Source organism: Capricornis sumatraensis, chromosome 3, assembly GCF_032405125.1.
Source record: "Capricornis sumatraensis isolate serow.1 chromosome 3, serow.2, whole genome shotgun sequence".
Taxonomy (NCBI): Eukaryota; Metazoa; Chordata; class Mammalia; order Artiodactyla; family Bovidae; genus Capricornis; species Capricornis sumatraensis.
In genome coordinates this window covers 24,887,178-24,909,442 of record NC_091071.1, presented here as the reverse complement: position 1 = coordinate 24,909,442, position 22,265 = coordinate 24,887,178, and the positions used below count along the sequence as shown (strand labels likewise).

The window sequence follows — 22,265 nt, the reverse complement described above, 5'->3', positions numbered from 1 at the left end:
AAGCTGTCTAGTGAGCATGCTCTAACTCCCTTTGTAGAGCAGAGAATCATTGACTGTGGAGTGCAGTGCAGCACCCCAGCCCTGGAAGCCCTGGAACGTGTGTGTCATCCTCAGCTTAGTGCCTGGTCTTATGCAGACAAAGGGGGTGGGCGACCCTCAGGGCGCGGCAGGAGTGCTAGAGTCCACAGTGATCCTTCCGCAGCTCTATCGTCAGCATGCCCTGCTCTAGTAAAGAAAGAAGGGGCTACTCTTCGGAACGCCCTTTGACCGTCTTGCCTGTCTACCTCACTGCCCCTTCTGTCGTGTACATTTCTGTGATTGAAAATTTTGTAATAAATTTGTATTGACTTTGCTAAAGAAAAATTATTTTTGGAAATCTGTAGATAAAAATTCCAAAACAGTAGTCTAGCAGTGCATGAAAGATCCTGGTTTTCTCCGCTCTCAGCCAACACTCCTGGATAACGCTTTGTAGTCTGGCATTATCTTGCCTCCCTTTCTCTGTGCATCCAGCTAAATATATTCATGGGGCTTCCTAGGTAGCTGAGTGGTAAAGAATCCGCCTGCCAAGCAGGAGATTTGTGTTCGATCCCTGGGTGAGGACGATCCCCCGGAGAAGGAAATGGCAACCCACTCCAGTATTCTTGCCCGGGAAATCCCATGGACAGAGGAGCCTGGCAAGCTATAGTCCATGGGATTGCAAGGAATTGAACATGACTTAGCAACTAAACACAAAAACAACAAAAATGTATGTGTATATATATTTCTTTTCTTGTAGAGATAGTATCATGCTATATACATATATTTTTTCCTTAATATATCATAGGTATAATGTATTATACTTCAAAACATACCAAAGTACGATTCTCTTTATTAATGATATCATTTCCACAGTGTGGCAGTGCAATAATTTCTTTAACTAGTCCCTTACGGTTGAATTGTTTTCAGTTTTTCTCCAGTCCAGCTAAATTGATGTAAAAAAAACCTTCATGCATGGAGAACCGTTGACTCAGTTATTCTCAGTAGCTAGGCAGCATGGGTAATACAGGTAATCCCAACATACCTAGTTTACTTAGTACCTTCAGCTGAGCCCTTGTTTTCAGCTTCTCCCAGGGTTTGCTAGTGGCATATACTTTAGTGACCATTCTGTAGTTTCAGTGGCTGTGTGTTTGGGTGTGTTTGATTTCTCCTTGCCCTGGTAGAGGGTTCTAGAATATCATCCTCCTTTGGTATTCTGCAGTCCCTTTGAAACTCCCCAGGTTGGGAAACAAAAACTTGTAACTTCAAACAAAATTATCAAAAGGTCAATGCTAGGCCTCCCTGAGAAATGAGGAGGTAGCCTGCCCTGGTTGAATTTCATTGTTGCTTGCTACTTCTATTTGCTTCTGGCAGAATGTCTCCAGATTAAACCTTTCAGAATGTGCCATTTGCTGTTAGAAAGTCATATTCTGCATTTAGCTGAAGGATTTAGAACAATTTTTTTCAAACCTGTTGAATCATAAAATTCACTGGAGAAACTTGTTTCTTTAAAAAAAGGTGAATCAAATGATCAGGATGGTAAATTCGATATTGTGTGCCTTTTATCTGTTTAAAAAAAAATGGAGGAAAAAAGGAAATGGACCAAATTCCGCTTTTTGGCTGTAAAACAGAACAAAGATGTGCTTTATATACATGAAGGATTAATCTCCAAGACTGTTGTTAAGTAGTGGGTGTCTACTGTGTGTTAACTCTGTAAAAAGAGGAAGAGAGAAAGAAAGAAGGAAACGTATTTGTTCCTGTGTGCTCGGAAGCATACCCAAGCAGCAGATAATACTCTTTGCCTCTGGGAAGGGAAGCTGGATGGCCAAAGACAGGAGTGAGAGGAGAATTGCGTGACTCTTTCAGTTATTGAAAGAGAAATTTTTTTTTTTTTAAGTTAGATTTCTGAGTCTCTGTCTTGGATAGTCTGGTTTAATAGCCTCCGTTTAAGGTGGAGCCTGGGAACCCATATATGCATTTTAAATAATAGCTCTTTTGAGAATTGATTCATGTAGCATAAAATCCATCCTCTTAAGGTGTACAGTTCAGTGGTTTTTAGTATATCTGGAATTTTGTGATCATGGTCATTAATTCCAGAACATCTCCATCTCCCCAAAAGAAAACCCCAAATCCATTAAGCAGTCATTCCCTACTCTGCCAACCACCAGTCTTCTTTTTGTTTTGATGGATTTGCTCATTCCAGTCATTTCATATAGAGTCATACAATGCAGATCTTTTATGACTAGCTCCATCCATTTAGCATGATGGTTTTCAAGAGTCATTCACATGGTAGCGTGTGTGTCCGTATATATGCAGCATCCATGCAGAACTGGAGGAGCCGCCAGATTATCGTGAAAAATGGCTTTACCATGTTCCATTCCCCTCAGTTTGCAGGTGGATATTTGGGGCCCTGGGAGCTGTATTTTTTTTTTTTTTTTTTACAAGGACCTTGATGATTCTTACGATCAAGCAGGTTTGGAAAACACCGTCTCTGAGAGTAGCACGGTCCCTCTTGCTGTGACTGCAGGGACAGTGGCTATGTTTCTCCTCCCCCAGTGCCCCGCAGCACTTGAAGGACATGCCGATTACTGTGCAGAGAACAGCAGCAGAATGCCTGTCTGCAGAGCGGTCAGCACCTCAAGAGAAAGGATCTCAAGAAGAATGAACTCAGGGGTGACATCAGCCAGGCCTGGGTCTATTTTTCCCTTTGTTTTAGATTTTTTTTTTTTTGAAGATGAAATATGGAAAACAAATCTAGGTATCCCTTGAGACCTCAGAAGATTCAGATGGAGGAAGGCATAGCATGGGGGAGCCAGTGCATATATTGGGTTGGCCAAAAAGTTTGTTCAAGTTTTTCTGGAAGATCTTATGGAAAAACCCAAATGAACCTTTTGGCCAACCCATTACATGCTTTTTCTTCCCCGAGTGGAACAAGGGTAATACTCTTTATGAGTTGGAATCTGATTTCTCCTTTTCCTAGAGGTCCTTAAAAATTTTTTTAAACCCATTTTATGTGTAATTGTCTTCTCTGACTTTTAATAGCCACAATGAGTCAAGTGTTACTATGTGCTGTAGGTTATATAGAAATAGAGATTTAATGTTGTATACATGAAATTTATATAATGTCATCAACAAACTTCAGTTTTTTAAATATTATATTATGATTATTCTGAACTATGAGAAAAAAACTGTTTTCATACACACTAGAATGGCACCCCATTCCAGTACTCTTGCCTGGAAAATCCCATGGACGGAGGAGCCTGGTAGGCTGCAGTGCATGGGGTTGCTGAGGGTCAGACACGACTGAGCAACTTCACTTTCACATTTCACTTTCATGCATTGGAGAAGGAAATGGCAACCCAGTCCAGTGTTCTTGCCTGGAGAATCCCAGGGATGGCGGAGCCTGGTGGGCTGCCGTCTATGGGGTCACGCAGAGTCGGACACGACTGAAGTGACTTAGCAGCAGCAGCAGCATTTGAGTTCTAATTACCAAGACAAAATTAAGAAGTCTCCTAGACAAGACTTTATATATGGGGCAAGTCTTCTGAGGTTAGACATCTGCTTTGGAGCACTTCCTGCCTCAGCCCTTAAGTAACTATTTCTTTTAGCTCCCTCCTCTGGATGGGGCTTCAGTGGGGCGGCTGTGAGGAGCAGAGCGCTCAGCATGTAGTGGCTCCCTCCTTAATGAGTCATAATAACGGGCACTTTTCTCAGGGCCACTTGGTAACAAGCATATAAATAGAATAAACAGTCTTTCAGGTTGTTCTGAGCAGAATTTTAGTTCCTGCCAAGAGAGGCTCTTCACCTTGTTTTCTAATGGACTTAATGTCCTCGTCGGAAAGTGGTGCCCGTGGAGCCAGGAGGAAAATGCCAGATGTGGTGGAGTCCAGGCCTGCCTGTGCTCTCCGGGGGGTAATGTCAAGGGCAGGCTCAGCTCTTTTTTTTAGTTTTTGTGTTGTAGTTACGTTTACACGACATGAAATTTACCATTGTAACCATTTTTGAGGGTACAATTCAGTGGCTTTAAGTACATTCACAACCCTGTGCAACCATCACCACTCTCCATTTCCAGAACTATTTCATCATCCCAAAGAGCATGAAATTCTGTACCCGTAAAGTAGTAACTCTGTTCCCTCCTTCCGATTCTTCTTTATCTCTCTGAATTTGACCACTCTGAATACTTCACACAAGTGAAATCAGATACTGTTTCTCCTTTCGTCTGACCTATTTCATTTCAGTTCAGTTCAGTCACTCAGTTGCGTCCTACTCTTGGTGACCCCATGGACTGCAGCATCCTTCACCAACTCCTGGAGCTTACTCAAAGTCATGTCCATTGAGTCGGTAATGCCATCCAACCATCTCATCCTCTGTCTTCCCCTTCTCCTCCTGCCCTCAATCTTTCCCAGCATCAGGGTTTTTTCCAGTGAGTCGGTTCTTCGTATCAGGTGGCCAGAGTATTCGAGCTTCAGCTTCAGCATTAGCCCTTCCAATGAATATTCAGGACTGATTTTTTTAGGATTGACTGGTTTGATCTCCTTGCTGCCCAAAGGACTCTCAAGAGTCTTCTCCAACACCACAGTTTAAAAGCATCAATTCTTTGGCACTCAGCTTTCTTTATGGTCCAACTCTCACATCCATACATGACTACTGGAAAAATCATAGCCTTGACTAGATGGACCTTTGTTGACAAAGTAATGTCTCTGCTTTTTAATATGCTGTCTAGGTTTGTCATAGCTTTCCTTCCAAGGAGCAAGTGTCTTTTTAATTTCATGGCTGCAATCACTATCTGCAGTGATTTTGGAGCCCCCAAAAATAAAGTCTGTCACTCTTTCCATTGATTCCCCATCTATTTGCTACGAAGCGATGGGACCGGATGCCGTGATCTTAGTTTTCTGAATGTTGAGTTTTAAGCCAGCTGTTTCACTCTCCTCTTTAACTTTCGTCAAGAGGTTCTTTAGTTCCTCTACACTTTCTTCCATAAGGGTGGTGTCATCTGCATATCTGAGGTTTTTGACATTTCTCCCAGCAATCTTGATTCCAGCTTGTGCTTCATCCAGCCCAGCATTTCTCATGATGTACTCTGCATATAAGTTAAATAAGGAGGGTGACAGTATACAGCTTTGACATACTCCTTTCCCAATTTGGAACATTTTCAAACTTTGTCCATATTTCTAGCACATGTAAGAATTTCCTTCCTTTTTAAGGCCTTGTAATACCCCTTTGTGTATATGTACCATGTTTTGTTGGGCTTCCCACGTGGCACTAGTGGTAAAGAACCTGCCAGCCAATGCAGGAAACATTAGGAGACTCGAGTTCTATACCTGAATCGGAAAGATCCCCTGGAGGAGGACTTGGCATCCCACTCCAGTGTTCTTGCCTGGAGAATCCCATGGACAGAGGAGCCTGGCAAGCTACCTACAGTATGTAGGGTTGCGAAGAGTCGGACATGACTCAAGTGACTTAGCACGCACACACATGTACTATGTTTTGTTTATGTGTTCATTGTGTTGTTTCTACCTTTTGGCTCTTGTGAATATTGCTGCTGTGACCATTCATGTATAAATATCTGTTTGAGTCCCTGCTTTCATTTCTTTGGGGTAGACCCCTAGAAGTGGCATTGCTGTTGCTGTTGCTGTTAAATCACTTCAGTCATGTCTGACTCTGTGTGACCCCATAGACGGCAGCCCACCAGGCTTCCTTGTCCCTGGGATTCTCCAGGCAAGAACACTGGAGTGGGTTGCCATTTCCTTCTCCAATGCATGAAAGTGAAAAGTGAAAGTGAAGTCGCTCAGTCGTGTGTGTTCGACTCTAGCGACCCCATGGACTGCAGCCCACCAGGCTCCTCCATCCGTGGGATTTTCCAGGCAAGAGTACTGGAGTGGGGTGCCATTGCATTGCTAGTAGATGGTAATTCTATGTTTACCTTTTTGAGGAACCACCAGACTATTTTCCACAGCAGCTGCACCAGTTTAGATTCCCACCAGCAGTACATAAGAGACTTCAGTTTCTTTGCCAACACTTGTTTTTTCCAGGCTTTTGTTTCTGTTTTTTGTCATAGTGGGTATGCTCATGGGTGTGAGATGATATTTCACTGTTTTTGATTTGCACTTCTCGTGATGAATGATTTGAACGTCTTTTCATATGCTTGATGACCAGTCATGTATTTTCTTTGGAAAAAATGTCTATTCAGGGTAACCTTCAGTCAGGTAACTTGTTTTCTCATTGTTGTAGAATTTCTTTTTGTTTTCTGGATGTAATAAACTCTTTATGACAGCTATCATTTGCAGACTTGCGTTTCTGTTAAAAAACACAAATCTGATTGTGTCGCTCAGTTCTAGTGCTAGTGATGGCCTTTAAATTCTGCTGAGCTCAGTCTTTTACCATCCATGGGCTACTTTCACCTGGCCACTCACTTTCTGAGCTTGGTTTGTCGTCTGGGCGTGGTAATAATTGTACCTTCCCCATAGGCCTGCTTGAGGACTGAGAATGTAAGTTGCCTTAAGACACGGCCTAGGAGTTCCTCTGGTTTCTATGAATAGTGCCACTTACTACTGTCTGGAGGCCAAGACAGAAGATCCTGCTGCTTCTGACTCTTTCTGGGAGGTTCATCTACCAGAACCCCTATATTAGGATGAGATCAGCTACTCTGCGTCTCGCTTAGAGCAGAGCACAGAGCAGGTTCCCAGCAGATCGGTGTTAATGAGTGTGATCACGTTGGGCTCACCACCACACTGCATGTCGTCAACTCTTAACCCCTCTGTATCAGTGCACATGCTAGGGTGCCACTGCCTGTCCCAGAAGCAGCCTGGGAGGCAAGCTTCTGGAGCAGAGGGAACTTCAGGTAGTAAACCTGGTGTCTTTCCGTACTGTGATTTTCCACCCCCCTTTGGAAGAAGGAAGAGAAGGCAAAACCCCACTCTCCAGCTTCAGATGCAGACTCTTCTCATTAAGGGCCGGCCTCTGTCCCCGGCCAGCCTGGGCGTCTGTTGTTGCATCTGCCCCTCTGCTGCGCTGGCGGGGCTCCAGTTTGAACTTGGGGTGCTGCCGGCCAGAGAGCTGTTCTCTCTGCATCACTGCAGGCCGTTTCAGAGTGGAAGTGTATTTGGACCATGCAAACGTTTGATCTTGTCGGGTAGTTTAAAATTTCATTTGTCGGGTCAGTGTTCTGTCTGGTTTGACCCTGAGGCTCTTTCTCATGGTTAATACTTTGGCAGTTCGAGAAGGAACTCTCTCTCTCCCTCTCCATCTCACCGCCCCCTCCTCACCTCCAATCCTTCCCCTTCACCCCCTTCCTCCCCGTCTGTGTCCTCCTGTCGAGCCCTCTTTCTCAGCACCCCACTTCCTCTTCATCCCTCCTCCTCTCTTCTCACCTCCTCTTCCTTCGTCTCACCCTTGGAGGTCTTCCTGGTCTATAGACTATTACATATTTCTTAAAAGGCCTTCATTTTCCAGATGATTCCCTGAAACTGTCACCTAATCAGAAGTCTTTAAAGCTATATGCGCTTGTGCACGCACACACACACTTTGCTTCAGACATTTCCATTGTTATTTCCTTAACAAATACAGCGTGCATTAGAGTAGATTCAGACAAACCAGAACTTGACCTGGGCTCCACCACTGCGGCTGGACCCTCCTGCACGCCCTGGCTCTGTCACAGGACCAGGCACGTCTCTTTCCGCAGCTGTGGAGTGGGCCCTCGGACAGCACTTTCCTCCTGGGCTGGACGGGAGGGTTGACCGAGCCAGTTCAGATGAAGCCTTCTATCCCCAAAACTGATTTCTGTACTCTCTGTGATAATTTGCTGTGCGCTTTTTTCACTTACTATCTAAAGCCAGTTTGACTGAGGTTCTTGGAGCCAAATTGCTCCAAGAAGGAAGGAGGAGAAGAGAAGAGCTGGGAGGCAGCAGCAGCGCCTCTCACCCAAATGTTCCACTGAGTCAGTCATGGTGCAGAAACCCTCTTCGAGGACCCGCCAGCTGTCTTGGGCCCCCCGTGTGGCCTGACTTCCACATGCCTCTCTCAGGCTTGGCTTCTGGGCCACATGAAGAAGAAAGCAGACCCTGAATTTTTCGACGTTCTCATATGTGGACTTCTCTTCTGTCTTGCAGCTGATGCCTTTTTCAAAGCCGCCATAACCCTCGTTCCAGAAGTTCCCAAGATGATTAATATTGATGGAAAGATGCGGGCCTCAGAATCATTCCTTCTGGAATTTCTCTGCAATTTCTTTTCTACATTATTAATAGTTCCGGTACGTTTCCCCAGAAGACCTGTAGGTGATGTCTTTCTTTGACCTGTTTTATATACATTCTTTGCCCTAGAAGTGCAGGGATGTTCTATCTATATCTTTGTTGGTTTTGTAGTCAGATATTTGAATTTCTCAATGCATTTATATTCATCTGTGTCCAGGATATATAGTCAAGGCTCTCTGTATGGCGAAGGAGGTACTACTTGTTCAGGGCTCAAGCCACTGGACCAAAACACCTAGGGTGAAATCCCTTCCTTTCCTTCCAGCTCTGTAGTTTCAGGTGATTGTGTAACATCACCAGGGTACAGTTTCCTCATTTACAAAATGGGCATAATAATAGTATCTACATGTCTAGGCTGTGGTGAGGATTAAGTGAGCAAATATACGTAGGTGGTTAGAACAGTGACTTGTGCTGTGCTTAGTCACTCCGTCATGTCCAACTCTTTGTGACTCCATGGACTGCAGCCGGCCAGGCTCCTCTATCCATGGGGATTCTCCAGGCAAGAGTGCTGGAGTGGGTTGCCATCTCCCTTCTCCATCAGTGCCTTAGTATATAGTAAGCACTTGAAGAGGTAATGGTGATGTTATTTTGATGGCAAATACCAGAATACACAACAAGATAGTGAAAGTCAAAGGGCTGTTGTTGGAAGATGCTGGGGTTTCTTGTGGAATATAGGGGATGAATAGTCAGGTTTGGGCTGGAAGGAATCAGGGCCACTCCCAGGATCCAGCATTAGGGCCCTCACCCTAGTTGGGGTTCTTAACTTGGGGTGCACCTAACCCATGGGGATCTGGCAGAGCAACCACGAATTCAGATGAGAGAGAGAAAAAAAAAAAAAAACCTTTCTTTTTACAAACCTCAGTGAAATTTAGCTTTTCACTTCATTACAAATCCCAGGCAATGAACCACAGTACCATTTGTAGTAACTGGGACTTTGTCACCAAAATAATCAGCAGTATGTTTATATCACATTTCAGGTGTGAGAGACATTTCACAAGACTATCTACATGTTTCCTTCCTTCACAAATGCAATAGTTATTAGGCCCATTGGCTAGTTCTGTTATTTAAATGTATTCACCAAGAAGTAATAGATTACAGTATAACAGATACGTTGAAAAAATATTTTGACAACTGTATTTTAGCATAATTGATTTCCTTTGTGGTCTTATGTATTTTATTTTCTGCTTTAGAAATAGAACTCTGAGTTGTGTGTAGGCTTCACCAGGTCATAAAAAGTCCATGCACAAAATGGGTTGGCTCATGGTGAAGCCAGATGTGCGTAGGAGCCACAGATGCTTTTTAAAATATAATCTTGCTCTGTCCCGTCCCCACTTCCGTACTGAAAGTCTCACTCCCTAGGTAAGATTGGGCCTGGAATCAGCATTTTTGAAAGCTCGCTTGAGTCAATTATAGGTGGTCCTAGGACCACACTTTAAGAAATGTCCCTCTGGTCTCAGGCCATGAAACATTCAGCTCCCACAGGTATGGGGTTACTTTGGGGTGATGAAAATGTTCTAAAATTGTGATGATGATTGTGAATATATGAACTCTGTAATATACGAACAACCAACAAATTATGCATTTTAAGTGAGTGAATTGTTGGGTGTGTGAATCATCTCAGTGAAGTTGAGAAAACAAAAACTGAGTTGCTCCCAACTTTCCAAGTTCAAATCCCAAATTCTTTGAAGAGAGCCTGAGATGTTCGGGAGGCAGGCTTGATGGTCAACTTCAGTGTGTTCTGGTATCCTTCTTAGTAGTTTATAATCACTCTCTGGTTTTTTGCTATTCTAGTTATTTGTCAGGTGATAAAATCAGGATTTCTGATGAGGAAGTGGATCAGTGTCATAATTTATTGATTAATTGGGTTACCTTTTCCTTCTGCATATGGGGTTTTCTCTGTTAAAAAAATCACTGGAGCCTTGTGCTTGGAGTCAGAAACTTGTGTTAGTCCTGACCCAATGACTCGACAGCCTTGTGGCCTTGAGAAAGTTTTGTAACTTTCAGAGTCTCCGTTGTCACCTTTTTAAAATATCATCCAGATACACACCTAGCAGAGCCGCTGTGAGGGTCGACTGAAAAGATCGCTGTGAAAGTCTTTCATGAGCCAGAAGCTTGGTCCCTGGGATCACAAGCTGATGACCAGTGGGTGGAATCTAGCCTGGAGACACACTTGTTGGCTGCATCATGATGGAAAACATTTGGAACGAATTACCCCCATTTAAAATTTGTAGATCACAGAGAAACCCAGATTTCTAGTTCCTTGAGAAAAAATCAGGCCCAGCCCTATGAGGCCCGCATTCCCCGCCTGGCCAGTTGTCCTCAGCTGGAGAGCAGCTGCCTGTCCTAGAGGGGCACGTGTACTCTCTCCAGGTCCCTGGGCACCTCTGGGTCCATTAAATCCTTTTCTGTTGCTTACCTGTTCCCTGAGGCATTCAGGTAACCCTACCCCTCTCAGACTTCATTGTTCCTGATAGTGCTCTGGCTTTTGCCGGGATTTCTCAAGATGTTAAGATGGTTCTAGCCACAGTTTGGGACTTACTAGGTGCCTCGTGCCATGCTAGCTCCCTTTGTCAATATCCAGTCTCTAGGATTCTGCAAGGCAGGACCTGGGAGGCTTGCCTGGGGTTGCACCGTTGGTGAGAAGCAGAGCTGGGAAGTCTGTGCTACCCCAGAGCCTGTCCTGCCTGAAACATTTGTAGGAGGCTTTATTGCTCAAGATAGTTGGGACTTTACAACCCTACATCCCTCTTATGGGACACAGCATAGTAACTACTGGCTGGCTGTCCGGGTGCCATGAGATGTTAAGTCTAAAGAGCCAAGGTTGAGTGCTCACCCGGCTCAGAGGCCGGAGGATGGGCCGAGTGCGAACCCCACTGTGGTCAGTACGTTCAGCAGGAGACGACTCCTGTATCCCTTTTTACCTGGTTCACATTGTTACCTTTCTTGTCGTAACTTTTATTATTTTACTTTTAAAATTTAATTCTTTAATTGTAAGGACACTTACCATGTCTGCCCTCTTAACACATTTTTAAGTGTATGATGTAACTTTGTTGACTCAAGGCCCAACACTGTACAGCAGATCCCTAAAGCTTATTCATCTTCCTTAATTGAACCTTTAAACTCATTGATTAGTGACTCCCTGTTTTCCTCCCCCTCCAGCCCTTGAATTCCACTCTATGAAAGGACTATTCTAGATGCCTTATATAAGTGGACTCATGGTGTATTTGTCTTTCTGGCCTGTTTAACTCACCATAATATCCTCAAGGTTCATTCATGTTGTCGTATGTGATGGCATTTCCTTCTTTTTCATACAGCTGGATAACAGTCCGTTGTATGTGTATGCCACATTTTCTTTACCCATTTATCTATCAATGGACATCTTGTTTGTTTCTACCTCTTGGCTGTTGTGATGATGCTACAGTGAACATGAGAGCACTAGTATCTCTTTGAGATATTAGGGATTTCAAATGTTGACTAAGTACCCAGAGGAGGGAACTGCTGGATTACATCACAGTCCCGCTTGTAATTCTTTGAGGTACCTGCATACTGCTTTCTGTAGTGGCTACACCATTTTGCATTCCCACTCCAGAGCACAAGACTTTTTTAAAGAATGGGTTTGAAAAGCTTTGACTCATTTTATTTGTTTAGAAAAAAAAAAAAGGATGCCATTTTAGACCAAATAAAATAACTGGTCCACTTTATTCATACTTACGAATACAGAGGTGAACATTCCCCCAGGACAGCCCTCTCTCCTTAGCAAGCAGCCCCACTTTTGGAGCATTCTGAATCATTCTGCTCTGGTGTTAGCAGTGGTCAGCCTCTTGGTGGACTGCAGAACAGTTTTCTCCATAATCTTGAACTAACATATTTCTTTGAACAACTTTTGGTAGGACAAGGAAAGTGGAATGAATTGAACAAGTTTGGTGTGAACCACTGCAGATGCCTAGTTTTGATTCAGTTGAAATTTGTAGGCAATGGAAATGTTCTTCCTCAGTTTTCTGGCACTGATCACCAGGACACAGCAGGGAAATGTCTTCTCTCCTTCTTATCTTAGTGAAAAGGTCCAGCCGTCAGCATAACATGGTATCCAGATGCAAAGCTTCATTCATTGCGTCTACCCTGCAAATATTTGTTGATCTGGGAATGGAGAAGTGAACAGAAATGTGTGCTTCCATGCAAGGAGACAGACTCCAAGCAAATCAATACTTAACTCCGGTTGTATAAAGTGTCATAAAGAATTACAGGCACTACTGAAAGACTCAAATTTTGAAGGGAAGTGGGTCAGGGAAGTGCCCTGAGAATGTGTGATTTGAGCTGAGCTCAGAGGAAGACTGGTAGTTCTGTAAGGGCGGGGGTAGGGTGACATTCGGGGTGGAGGGAACAGCATGGGTAAGGCCTTGAGGTGGGCAGGGCCACCCAGCAGCACTGGAGGGACTGGAAGAGAGCCGCGGTGAGGAGAGGCTAGAGGGGCATGAGCTGGCAGGACGGGCAGGGTGGCAACAGCGAGGCCAGGGAGCGCCACAGACCCCAGACTCACCCACAGCCTCTTGTCTCCACGGTGATCTGTCTCCTGCCCTCCAGCTGCTCTGTGGCCCCCCCGCCCCCACCCCACCAATGCTCCACTTCTCTTTGCTGCACTTGCTCCCAGCCCCTCTGTGTTCTGGCTCCTTTTGTAAAGGACTTGAATATTATTTAACAGAGAGAGAGCCAGCCAGCAGTTGACCAGTATTCACTCCAAACAACCCTGTGATTATCCTCCTCTCACAGAGGCAGGCCCTGGCACAGAGAGGTCAGGTGACTCGCCCAGGGTCACCAGCCAATGAGCGGCCAAGATAGAATTCAAAGCCAGGATGTGTGTGCTTGGCGCCGTCTTCGCTGCCTCTCAGCTCTCCTGGGAAGTTAGTTGTTTCCAGGGTATGCTTTCTCCTAACAGTGATGTTTAATAGAAGGATTCCTGCAGACCAGGGACCCAGAGGGACACTGCGAATGGTGGGAGCCAGGCCCCCTTTTCTCCAGCTGAGAGAGAGAGAGGGCTGCATCTCTCCCAGGTGCCCCTTGGGAGCCACCTCCTGGGTGTTTGCTTGCTGCCGGGGAGGCAGCCTTGGCAGAGACCTCGGGAAAACCTTTTCCCGCTCGGATTGTCTACTGAATCCAGGATCTTTTCTTAAGTTCTTTTTAAAATCTGTTTGCCTTGCTTCAGTTGCTGGCACTGGTACAATTTCTTTTGAAAATGTTACAACCACTGAAGCATGGCTATTGTGTGGAAAATGTTTTCCTTGTAGAGAAGGTTGGAAATAATCTCTTCGTCTCTTCAGGTTAAAGCTCGTGGGAACAGCTTCCTACAAACCTTCACGTCTCCGTTACCCCTTCTTCCACCTTTTTGAAGGTGTGTCGAATGCTCTCTCACGATAGTTATGGCAGTTTGTATTGAAAGTTACTGGACCATTCACATTGTTGTCTCTTTCCAGGGCAGATCCTGAAATAAATATATTTTGAGCATCCACATAGCGGAACAAAATAGCCTAGTTAGAAACAGCTGCTAGCAAAGAAAGACAGTAGTAAGCTGCCAGCTGAGCCTGACTCTGGCAATGGAAGGCGGACCACAGCGTGGGCAATTTCACTGTGTATCGTTTGAGGCATTCAGATTTTGGAGCATCGTGTGTCTTCTTTCGTGCCGATACTGTAACAGCAATTCCTGTAGATGTTATCAGCTGTACAAATCATCTCACACCCCTCCACCCTCATTCTTACCCACTGGAAGTATTTCTGCTGTGGAGCCACACTTTGGATTACGAAGCCATGAACTCCCACCCACCTCAGTTACCACGCTTCTACCCCGAGCCTGAATTTAAGAGAGCTGACTACGTGCTTGCCTTTCCCCAACTAGCCCGCTCTAGCTCATTCCTAAGTCATCTGTAGAGAGGCATTATATAGAGTATTAGCACTTAGGAATGTCCGCTCTGGAGCCAGACTCCCAGGGCTCAAATCCTGGTTCCCCTGTCCCAGCAGTGTGGCTCATTTCCCAACTGAAATGGGGTCGGGGAGGGGTGGGGAGTGGTCATAAAAGTATCTTTCTGAAACAGAAAAAAGCTATGGTAGCCATGATAGCTGCCGTAAAAGTTAGCTACTGTTTTTGTAGCCACCTCAGTACCTAGTACATGGAAGGTGCTCGAAAAATGTTATCCTTTCAACATCATTTACCTACCAAGTGCCTGCTGTGTGCCCAGCACTGTCCCAGCAAGCAAAGACAGGAATAAGGGCACCATTCACAGTGTGTTCCCTGGGCCGTCCTAGAACTGTATTATCGGCAAACACAGAAGATAAAATACCTGCCCTCCTAGAGGTTTTTAGGCCAGGATGCAAAAGAGATCAAGAGATATTGTTCACTAAAAGAGAGGTAAAATCAGATGCAGAGAACTGCTCTGAAAATATGAGATGGTTGACTTGACCCAGAGACTAGGAAAAGGTGCTAGGGGCTCTGGATTGACTATCACAGGAGGAGCTAACGTGTAAGGTGAGGTACGGCAGCTGTCAAAGGAACCAGATGTCTCCCCTGGGTTGGGGAGATTCCCAGGAGGAGGAAGTGGCAACCCACTCCAATACCTTGCCCGGAAAATCCTGTGGACAGAGTAGCCTGGGGGGCTGCAGTGCATGGGGTCACAGAGAGTTAAACTGAGCACAAGCATGATCTCCCAAGAGAGGATCCTCAATTTAGCTGCTAATGTTGCTGAACGCCCTTAAGAGCAAGGCTGTATTTAAAGTCGGTGCCTTTGGTGGTGACAGTGATCATTTGGGGGTTTACCCGAGGTAGGTGGCTTCTACTGTGCCATCTGCTGTGAGACCTGCAATCTAGCTTTTGTAGTTGGAAAAACAGGGCTTTTTATTGTTACGCACATAAGAGCAAGGTTGTAATTTTGGAAACAGGCCATTAAACTGACAGGTAACTTTGCTTTCTTTTCTCAGACCCTAGGCTCTCAAACCTTGTCTCCCCAGATTAGTGTGCTGATTAGTAAAGTTAACAGCAGTTTGCCGCTTTTCTCTCTATTGTTTAACCACAGCTGGCACTTCAATTTTTCTGTAGCTGCTAAAGGGAGGGACCTGGGTTTCTGTCTTGATTTTTTTTTTCCCCCTTCTGCTTCACATTTAGGATTATTTATTCTTTTGTTTTGGTCCTCCACTAGGACCATCCTGAACACGGAGTCCTGTTTCTTGTTCGAGAGCTGCTCAACGTGATCCAGGACTATACCTGGGAGGAGAACAGCGATGAGAAAATCCGCATCTACACCTGCGTCCTGCACCTGCTGTCTGCCATGAGCCAGGAGACCTATCTCTACCACGTAGACAAAGGTAGCCAAGTCCCCCCGCCAGACTGCACTGTGTTTGAACTCCTGAGTGGCAAGTGTGCAGTTTTCATTTTCTTTTGTGTTTACCCACCATGAACTTCTAGTTCTGGGCCTTGATAAATTTGTCCAATGTAAGAATTACCTGGAGCAACTCTTAAAAAACACAGATTCCTGGGTCCATCTGTCTCTTCTAAATTAGATTGCCCAGGAAGAAACCCGAGAATTTGTATCTTTCATGAGCATCCAAGATCATTTTGACACACAGATGAGTTTGGAGAAGCACTCTTTCGGATCGGTGATGCCTTGCGTGTTCCACAGAATTTCTAGAACGGTGGTTACATATGCATATGTGTGACCTTCACCCCGGGCCTATTCCTTTCCAGTCTCACGTGGGTCCTGGTCTTAGAGCAGTTGCTTGGAGAAAGGAAATGGCCTTGTACCCCCATCTGCAACCAGCCGTTTTGAGCTTGCTGCTGCAGGTTTGGGGGCAGCCTCTTCATGTCCTGGAGATAACATGGGACAGTCCCAATTCCAGACTGCCACCCATTGAGCCTCAGCATCTCCCTACTTGTCAGAGCCTCAGGTGCTATTTTTGGTTTCCAAAAAAATGGCCCTATTGTTAAAAGTGCTTTGGCCAATACCTGTATACTTTGGGGTTTAAGCAACTATCTCTACACTTGGAAATTTTAGGGAATGGATTTGGAGTGCTGAGGGTGGCCTCCTGTGACAGCTCTCAGGGGGTTCCTCTGGCTGGGATTTAGGGGTTGAGGTTTTGTAGGGGGTACCTTGGGGAGGCTGGTGAACATTGGAGTTGATAGTTTCCATGGTCAGAGCTCCTACTGCATGCCAGGTACGGCCCCAGACTTGGTGGGCCTCTTTCTCCTCTGATCCTGCAGTGCTGTGAGGAGAATGAGCATTGGTGTCCCCATTTTACACTTGAGCAAGGGGAGACTCCAAAAGACAACAGGATTTTACCAGCCACGTGGTTTCCGGAGCTCAGGGCCAGTTGGTGCTGTGAGTGGAATTCACTGTGGCACATGCGTTATGCTGCCTCCTTGATTACAGAATAACAGTGTTTTAATTAAAGTATATGGCTGTACACGGGGGCTTCCCTGGTGCCTCAGTGGCAGTCTGCCTGCCTGTGAAGGAGACATGGGTTTGACCCCTGGGTCAGGAAGATCCCCTGGAGAAGGAAATGGCAACCCACTCCAGTGTTCGTTCCTGAGAAATCCCATTGACAATAGAGCCTGGTGGACTACAGTTCATGGGGTTGCAAAGAGTCAGACCCAACTTAGCAACTAAACAATAGCAATGGTTGTATACTCATACAGTAAACCATAAAGCTGTGAATTATCACATAATGAGTACCACTTGGTAACCACTACTCAGATCAAGATATCAAACATTACTAGCTCTCCAGAAGTTCCCTGTATGCCCCTGTCCAGTCAGCACCACCACTTGCCTCTCTAGAGGTATACTGCTCTCCTGACTAATATTACAAATTAGTTTGTTAGTTTTTTCTTTTCCATAAATGGACTCATTTAGCAAGCATTCTAAATGAGTGTCTGGCTTCTTTCACTCAGTGTTATGTCTGTGAAATTCTTCTGTGTTGTGTGTAGCTATTGCTTATCCTTTTGCTTTGCCGTGTAGTATTCCACTGTATGAATATACCAGAAGTTATTCCTTCCCCTGTGGATGGAGTTACAGGCTGTTAGGAGGAGTGCTGCTGTGAACATTCCTGAATATGTAACTCTCGGGTTTCGTGTCCATTGGGTATATGCCTGGGGTGAAATTGCTGGCTTGTGGGATTTCCTTGTGTTCTGGTTGGTACCATCTCACAGTTTTCCAAAATATTTACACCAGTTTACACTCTCACCAGGCGTAAATGAGGTTTCTGGTTGTTTGCTTGATGTGGTCCATCTTGTTCATTTTGGCTCTTCTGCTGAGTGTAATTTGCATTTCTCTCACGGCTAATGCGGAGAAGGCAATGGCAGCCCACTCCAGTGTTCTTGCCTGGAGAATCCCAGGGACAGAGGAGCCTGGTGGGCTGCTGTCTATGGGGTTGCACAGAGTCGGACACGACTGACGCTACTTAGCAACAGCGGCAGCAGCACGGCTAATCAGGTTGAGCTTTTCCTGTGTTTCTTGGCACTTTTATTTTCTCTCTTGGTGAAGGGTTCATGGAGGACTCAAAACAGTAGAGAAACTTTCGAAGCCCAAACGCTGCCATGGAAGTAGGTCTGGAAATCCTGGGCCCTGTCAGAGGAGCAAGCCCTCTCCTCGCTTTTTGCTTCCTTCAGCGGATTCCCTGAATCCTATCTCTACAGAACACAGCAGGGCAGACTGTAGGAGCTGGAGTGCCAGCACAGGAGGAATCTAGTTTTCTAGCTTTTAGAGATGAAAAGAGAAGGGTGGGTTTTCTCTGCTGCCTTCTTGGCCAGCTCTGTTCACCCTGGACGCACAGTTGTAACCTGACAGTTGTCTTAGTAGGAGAGAGAGTCCTGGGGGAGCGTATGAGGCCCACAAGATGGGGGCCCCATTTTCCTGTTTCTTGTATTGGAGGCAGCCTTTTTAGACAGTGTTAACAAACGTTCGAACTTTTGAAAAACTGGGGTCAGATTTTTTTTTTCTTTTGCGTATGAAGTATGCCTAGGCTGTTTTCTTTCCAGATGAATAAGAAGAGAATGTTCTGAAATTACCTGGAGCCATAACTCCAGTGCTTTCATGCGAGCGAACGAGAGAGCGTGCTTGCTATGGAAAGGCAGGACACTCCTGACACTGATGTTTAACATGCAGATAGACATCTACTTGGAAGAGTACAACCCAGGGGCCCGTGGGAGATCATCACAGCCCTTTCACTCCTCCACATTGCCTGCCAGCCCTTGAAGCATTCGGGGTCGTGACCCCAAGGCCAGACAGATGCAGAGATCCTGGGCTATTTTTAGTGGCCATTTGCCAGGGATTTCATTTCTCCCCATTGCGAGCACCCTGTCTGGACTCTCCAAGTGTTAGAACAGAAACAGAGGGACGGAGAGAAGGGGGAAGTGGAGAGTCAGGAGCTACTTGGCCGGAATGCAGAGCGGGTCCGAGTTCAGGTGTGGCACTTAGCACTCCTGACCCTATTTTTCACTTTCTCTGTGAATTTTCTCCCTTCAGGGTTCAGCCTAGATCTCACTGATTCTGTAATTCCATCCCAAGCCTGGATTTTAGGACCTGGAGCCCCCAGGGTTGCTGTCTCTGGCCCTGCAGTGCATATGGTGGCGATCGTCCGTTTGCTCGTGTGTGTCTCGTTAGGCGCTGTGTGCTCTGTGAGGGCAGGGCCGGGTCGGCCCACCCCCCCAGCCACCAGGTCTCCAGCTCCCGGAACCTGGCGCGGAGCAGGTTCTCACCCAGCCCGTGCTCTGTGTGTGTGAGCGGCCTGCTCCAAGCACGCCTCTGGCCCCTCTGGGCAGGGTGCCTGCAGCTTGGGTGGTTGGCCACAGGCGGTCCTAGGCCTTCTGTCTTCTCCGCTGCTGCTGGGCTAATCTGAATAAGAGTAGGTTCCAGCTCGGAGTGAAGATGGGGAGTTTATGCCAGGAACTATCCTAGTCCTCAGCAGCAGGTGTGAGAAATTCCTTCACCAGCTGCAGTCTTGCCATCCCGCAAAATCTGATGGTGGTGAATGGCTGAATCAAATTCTTTCTCTTCTTACAAGAATGACTGTCATCTTCCACATCATGGACCGCTGAGACACAGCAGCCAGAGCTGACTCAGAAATCGTGGGATGGTTGGTTGCCTGCAGCCCACGGCAGTTCACTACCAACCTGTGTTATGGTAATAGCTACAGAGCCAGCAGCCGCCTAGGAGAGCACCCCAGGACAGTCCCCAGCAACGGGCAGTTCAGAACTGGAGTGGAGGTTTTATGCGGACAGAGAAGCAGGGAGAAAAAGACCAACTATTGTCCTTATTTGCAGGCAATATGTCTGCAGCCTGCTTACAAAAGATTCAGCCCCCAAAATGGCATATATGTCTGTGTGCGTGTGAGAGTGTGGAGAGAGCGAGAGCATCACTGAAGGGCATAATGGCATCAAGTGATGCTGGCGAGAGAGGCCGCTGTTCAGGGTCCTGTTATCCCCCCATTCCACAGTCTTGACATTCAAGTAAGAATCGGGGATAAAAGGAGTTAATTATTCTTGACGTAGCAACCAGAAATGTACATGAAGCATCTCTGAAGTTACCTTACCAGTTAGTTAATTACTATGTACCAGCCCCATTCCCCCAAAATTCAAGACAGTTACAGGAAGTATATAAAAGAATTGAAATGTAATTGGCTTTAATTGAAAAAGTTGGTTCTTAGAAGCTATAAATGAGGAAATACATAGCTTTATATGTCCATGTGTGATATATATGGGGCTCCACTATGTATACTGTTTTGTCACTTTATTGATAGTATATTATAAATATCTGTTAGTAGTAGTAGCCGTAGTATAGTGCAGTGTAGTACATGGTAGTTAACTATAGATCATATACTTTTATTGTCTTCATAATATTTTATTTAATGCTAATGCCGCAGAGCATTGAGTCAAAACTCTTGGTATACATTTCCATTGCTTCTCTTCTCACCTTTATACACATTTATGATGAACATACATTAAACATATAATGAGCATTGTTCTGTATAATGTGACAGTGACTATCACATACATGCATCTTTGTGCACCTGTGGGATGATTTTCTTAAAGTGGATTTTCCCAAGTCAAAGATCTGACTGCCTTCTAAGACCTTTTTTTTGGGAGTAAAATAGATATAATATAAAGTTTACCATTTTAGCTATTTTTAGGTGGACAGTTCCATTTTATTAAGCATATTTGCAGTGTTGTGCAACCATCACTATTATCCATTTCCAGAGTTTTTTCATCCCTCCAAACAACTCTGTATCCAGTGAACAATCACTGCCCGCCTCCTCCTCGCCCGGCCTCTGGTGGCCTCTGTTCCATTTCCTGTCTTCATGAATTTGCTTCTTCTGGGTACTTCATATGAGTGGAGTCATACAGTAGATGTCCTTGTGTGTCTGGTACATGTCCCTTCCCATAATGCTTTCAGAGTTTACCCATGTTGTAATATGTATTAGAATTTCATTCCTTTAGGATTGGATAATATTCCATTGTATGGATAAACCACATTTTGCCTACCCATTCATCCATCAGTGGATACTGGGGTTGTTTCCACCTTTTGGCTCTTGTGAATAAGGCTGGTATGAACATTCATGTACAAGTGTCTGATTGAGCCTCTGCTTTCAGTTTCGTTGAGCATATCTAACATTGGAATTTCTGGATCCTGGGCAGTTCTCTTTAACTTTCTGAGGAACCACTGAGCTTTTCCACAGCAGCTGTACCATTTTACATCCCCACCAGCGGTGTACGAGGCTTCTAGTTTCTCCACACCTTCATCAACACTTTGTATTTTCCTTTTTGTAGTTGCTGTTGTTTTTAAATAATAGTGATCCTAATAGACGTGAAGTAGCACTAGACATTTCTTAAGGCTTTTCTTACTGATTTCCAAACTATGATACTCCCACCAGTAGCTTCCCCAGGCCTACATCAAAGCCAAGTAATTCTTTTTCACCTTTGTTAATCTGATAGGTGATTTTTTTTTAAGTCCTTCTGTGGTGTTAGTTTTCTGTTCTTTGATTTCTAGTGAAATCATACTTTTTTCCATAAAATTATATGCCATTTAGATGTATATATGATATATTGACAATTAATGTATTTGCCAATTTTCCTGTAAGTGACCCTAATGGGGTCACTTTTTTAAAAGTTCAGAAGCCATCCCTGCACATTGTTCCTTGACTTTTCTTGTCTTCATGGCAAGCACCTGTTGAACGTGATCCCCTGGTTCTGTGGCCTGTTGTCAGCGGTCCAGGGAACAGTTCTGTGCAGACCCTGTCCTGTCCACAGCTGGTGACCTTGACCATGATGGGACTGGTATTCCCGTCTCTTTAAGAATTTTCCAGCTGGTTGTGACATCTATTTATGCTTATACGAAAATAGCTCCAAGAATCATTAAATGGAAAAGAAAAAAAAAAGTACAAAACAGCACCCTGTAGAGTCTCTCCTTCCTGACCCAGAGGTCATGCTCCGTATAAAGGTCAACAGGAAAGAGGGAGAGGGAGGTCAGACTTAGGCTGTTCTTGCGTCTGGTCTTTATACAGACAGCAGCTGTGATGGGAGGTGCCCAAGGAGAGAGGGGACTTTGGTGAGAAGATTCAGGTTTGCAGGAAGACATCAGAGAAGCTTCCATGCTGTCTGCGGGAGTTTTGAGGAGGAATGACAGGACAGGGGGCTGAGGGCGGTGCTTAGCTTGAAAGGAGCTTCCCCCTTTGGGATCTTGGCTGGGGTGGGTTGAGATTCCATGTCCCCATCCATTATCTCTTGCCTGTGCTAGTTATGAGGACCCTGTGAAGTCTGAGCCCAGTGCCTGTGAAGTCCTGAGCCCAGTGCCTGGCCCACGGTGCTCAGTATTGACAACCATTCTGATGGTCCCTGCGATGCTTGCTGTCCCCTCCGTGCCAGGCCAGAGGGGACAGACAGACGTCCATGCTCCTGCTGTCTGGCTCAGTCATCCGGAAGGCCAGGTATTTTCTCTGTGATTCCCAAGGGCCGTCAGCAGGAGATTCTGGCCA

The 22,265-nt window shown here is 45.4% G+C and overlaps 1 protein-coding gene across 1 annotated transcript in view; it reads left to right on the top strand.

Moving 5' to 3' along the window:
* The window catches only part of VPS35L (VPS35 endosomal protein sorting factor like), a 124,642-nt gene that overhangs the window by 94,465 nt on the left and 7,912 nt on the right, over positions 1-22,265 (top strand). The window contains exons 25-26 of the mRNA XM_068967220.1: positions 8,124-8,263; positions 15,443-15,608. Coding sequence (XP_068823321.1) covers positions 8,124-8,263; positions 15,443-15,608 — 306 coding nt within the window. The remainder of the gene's footprint in view (positions 1-8,123; positions 8,264-15,442; positions 15,609-22,265) is intronic.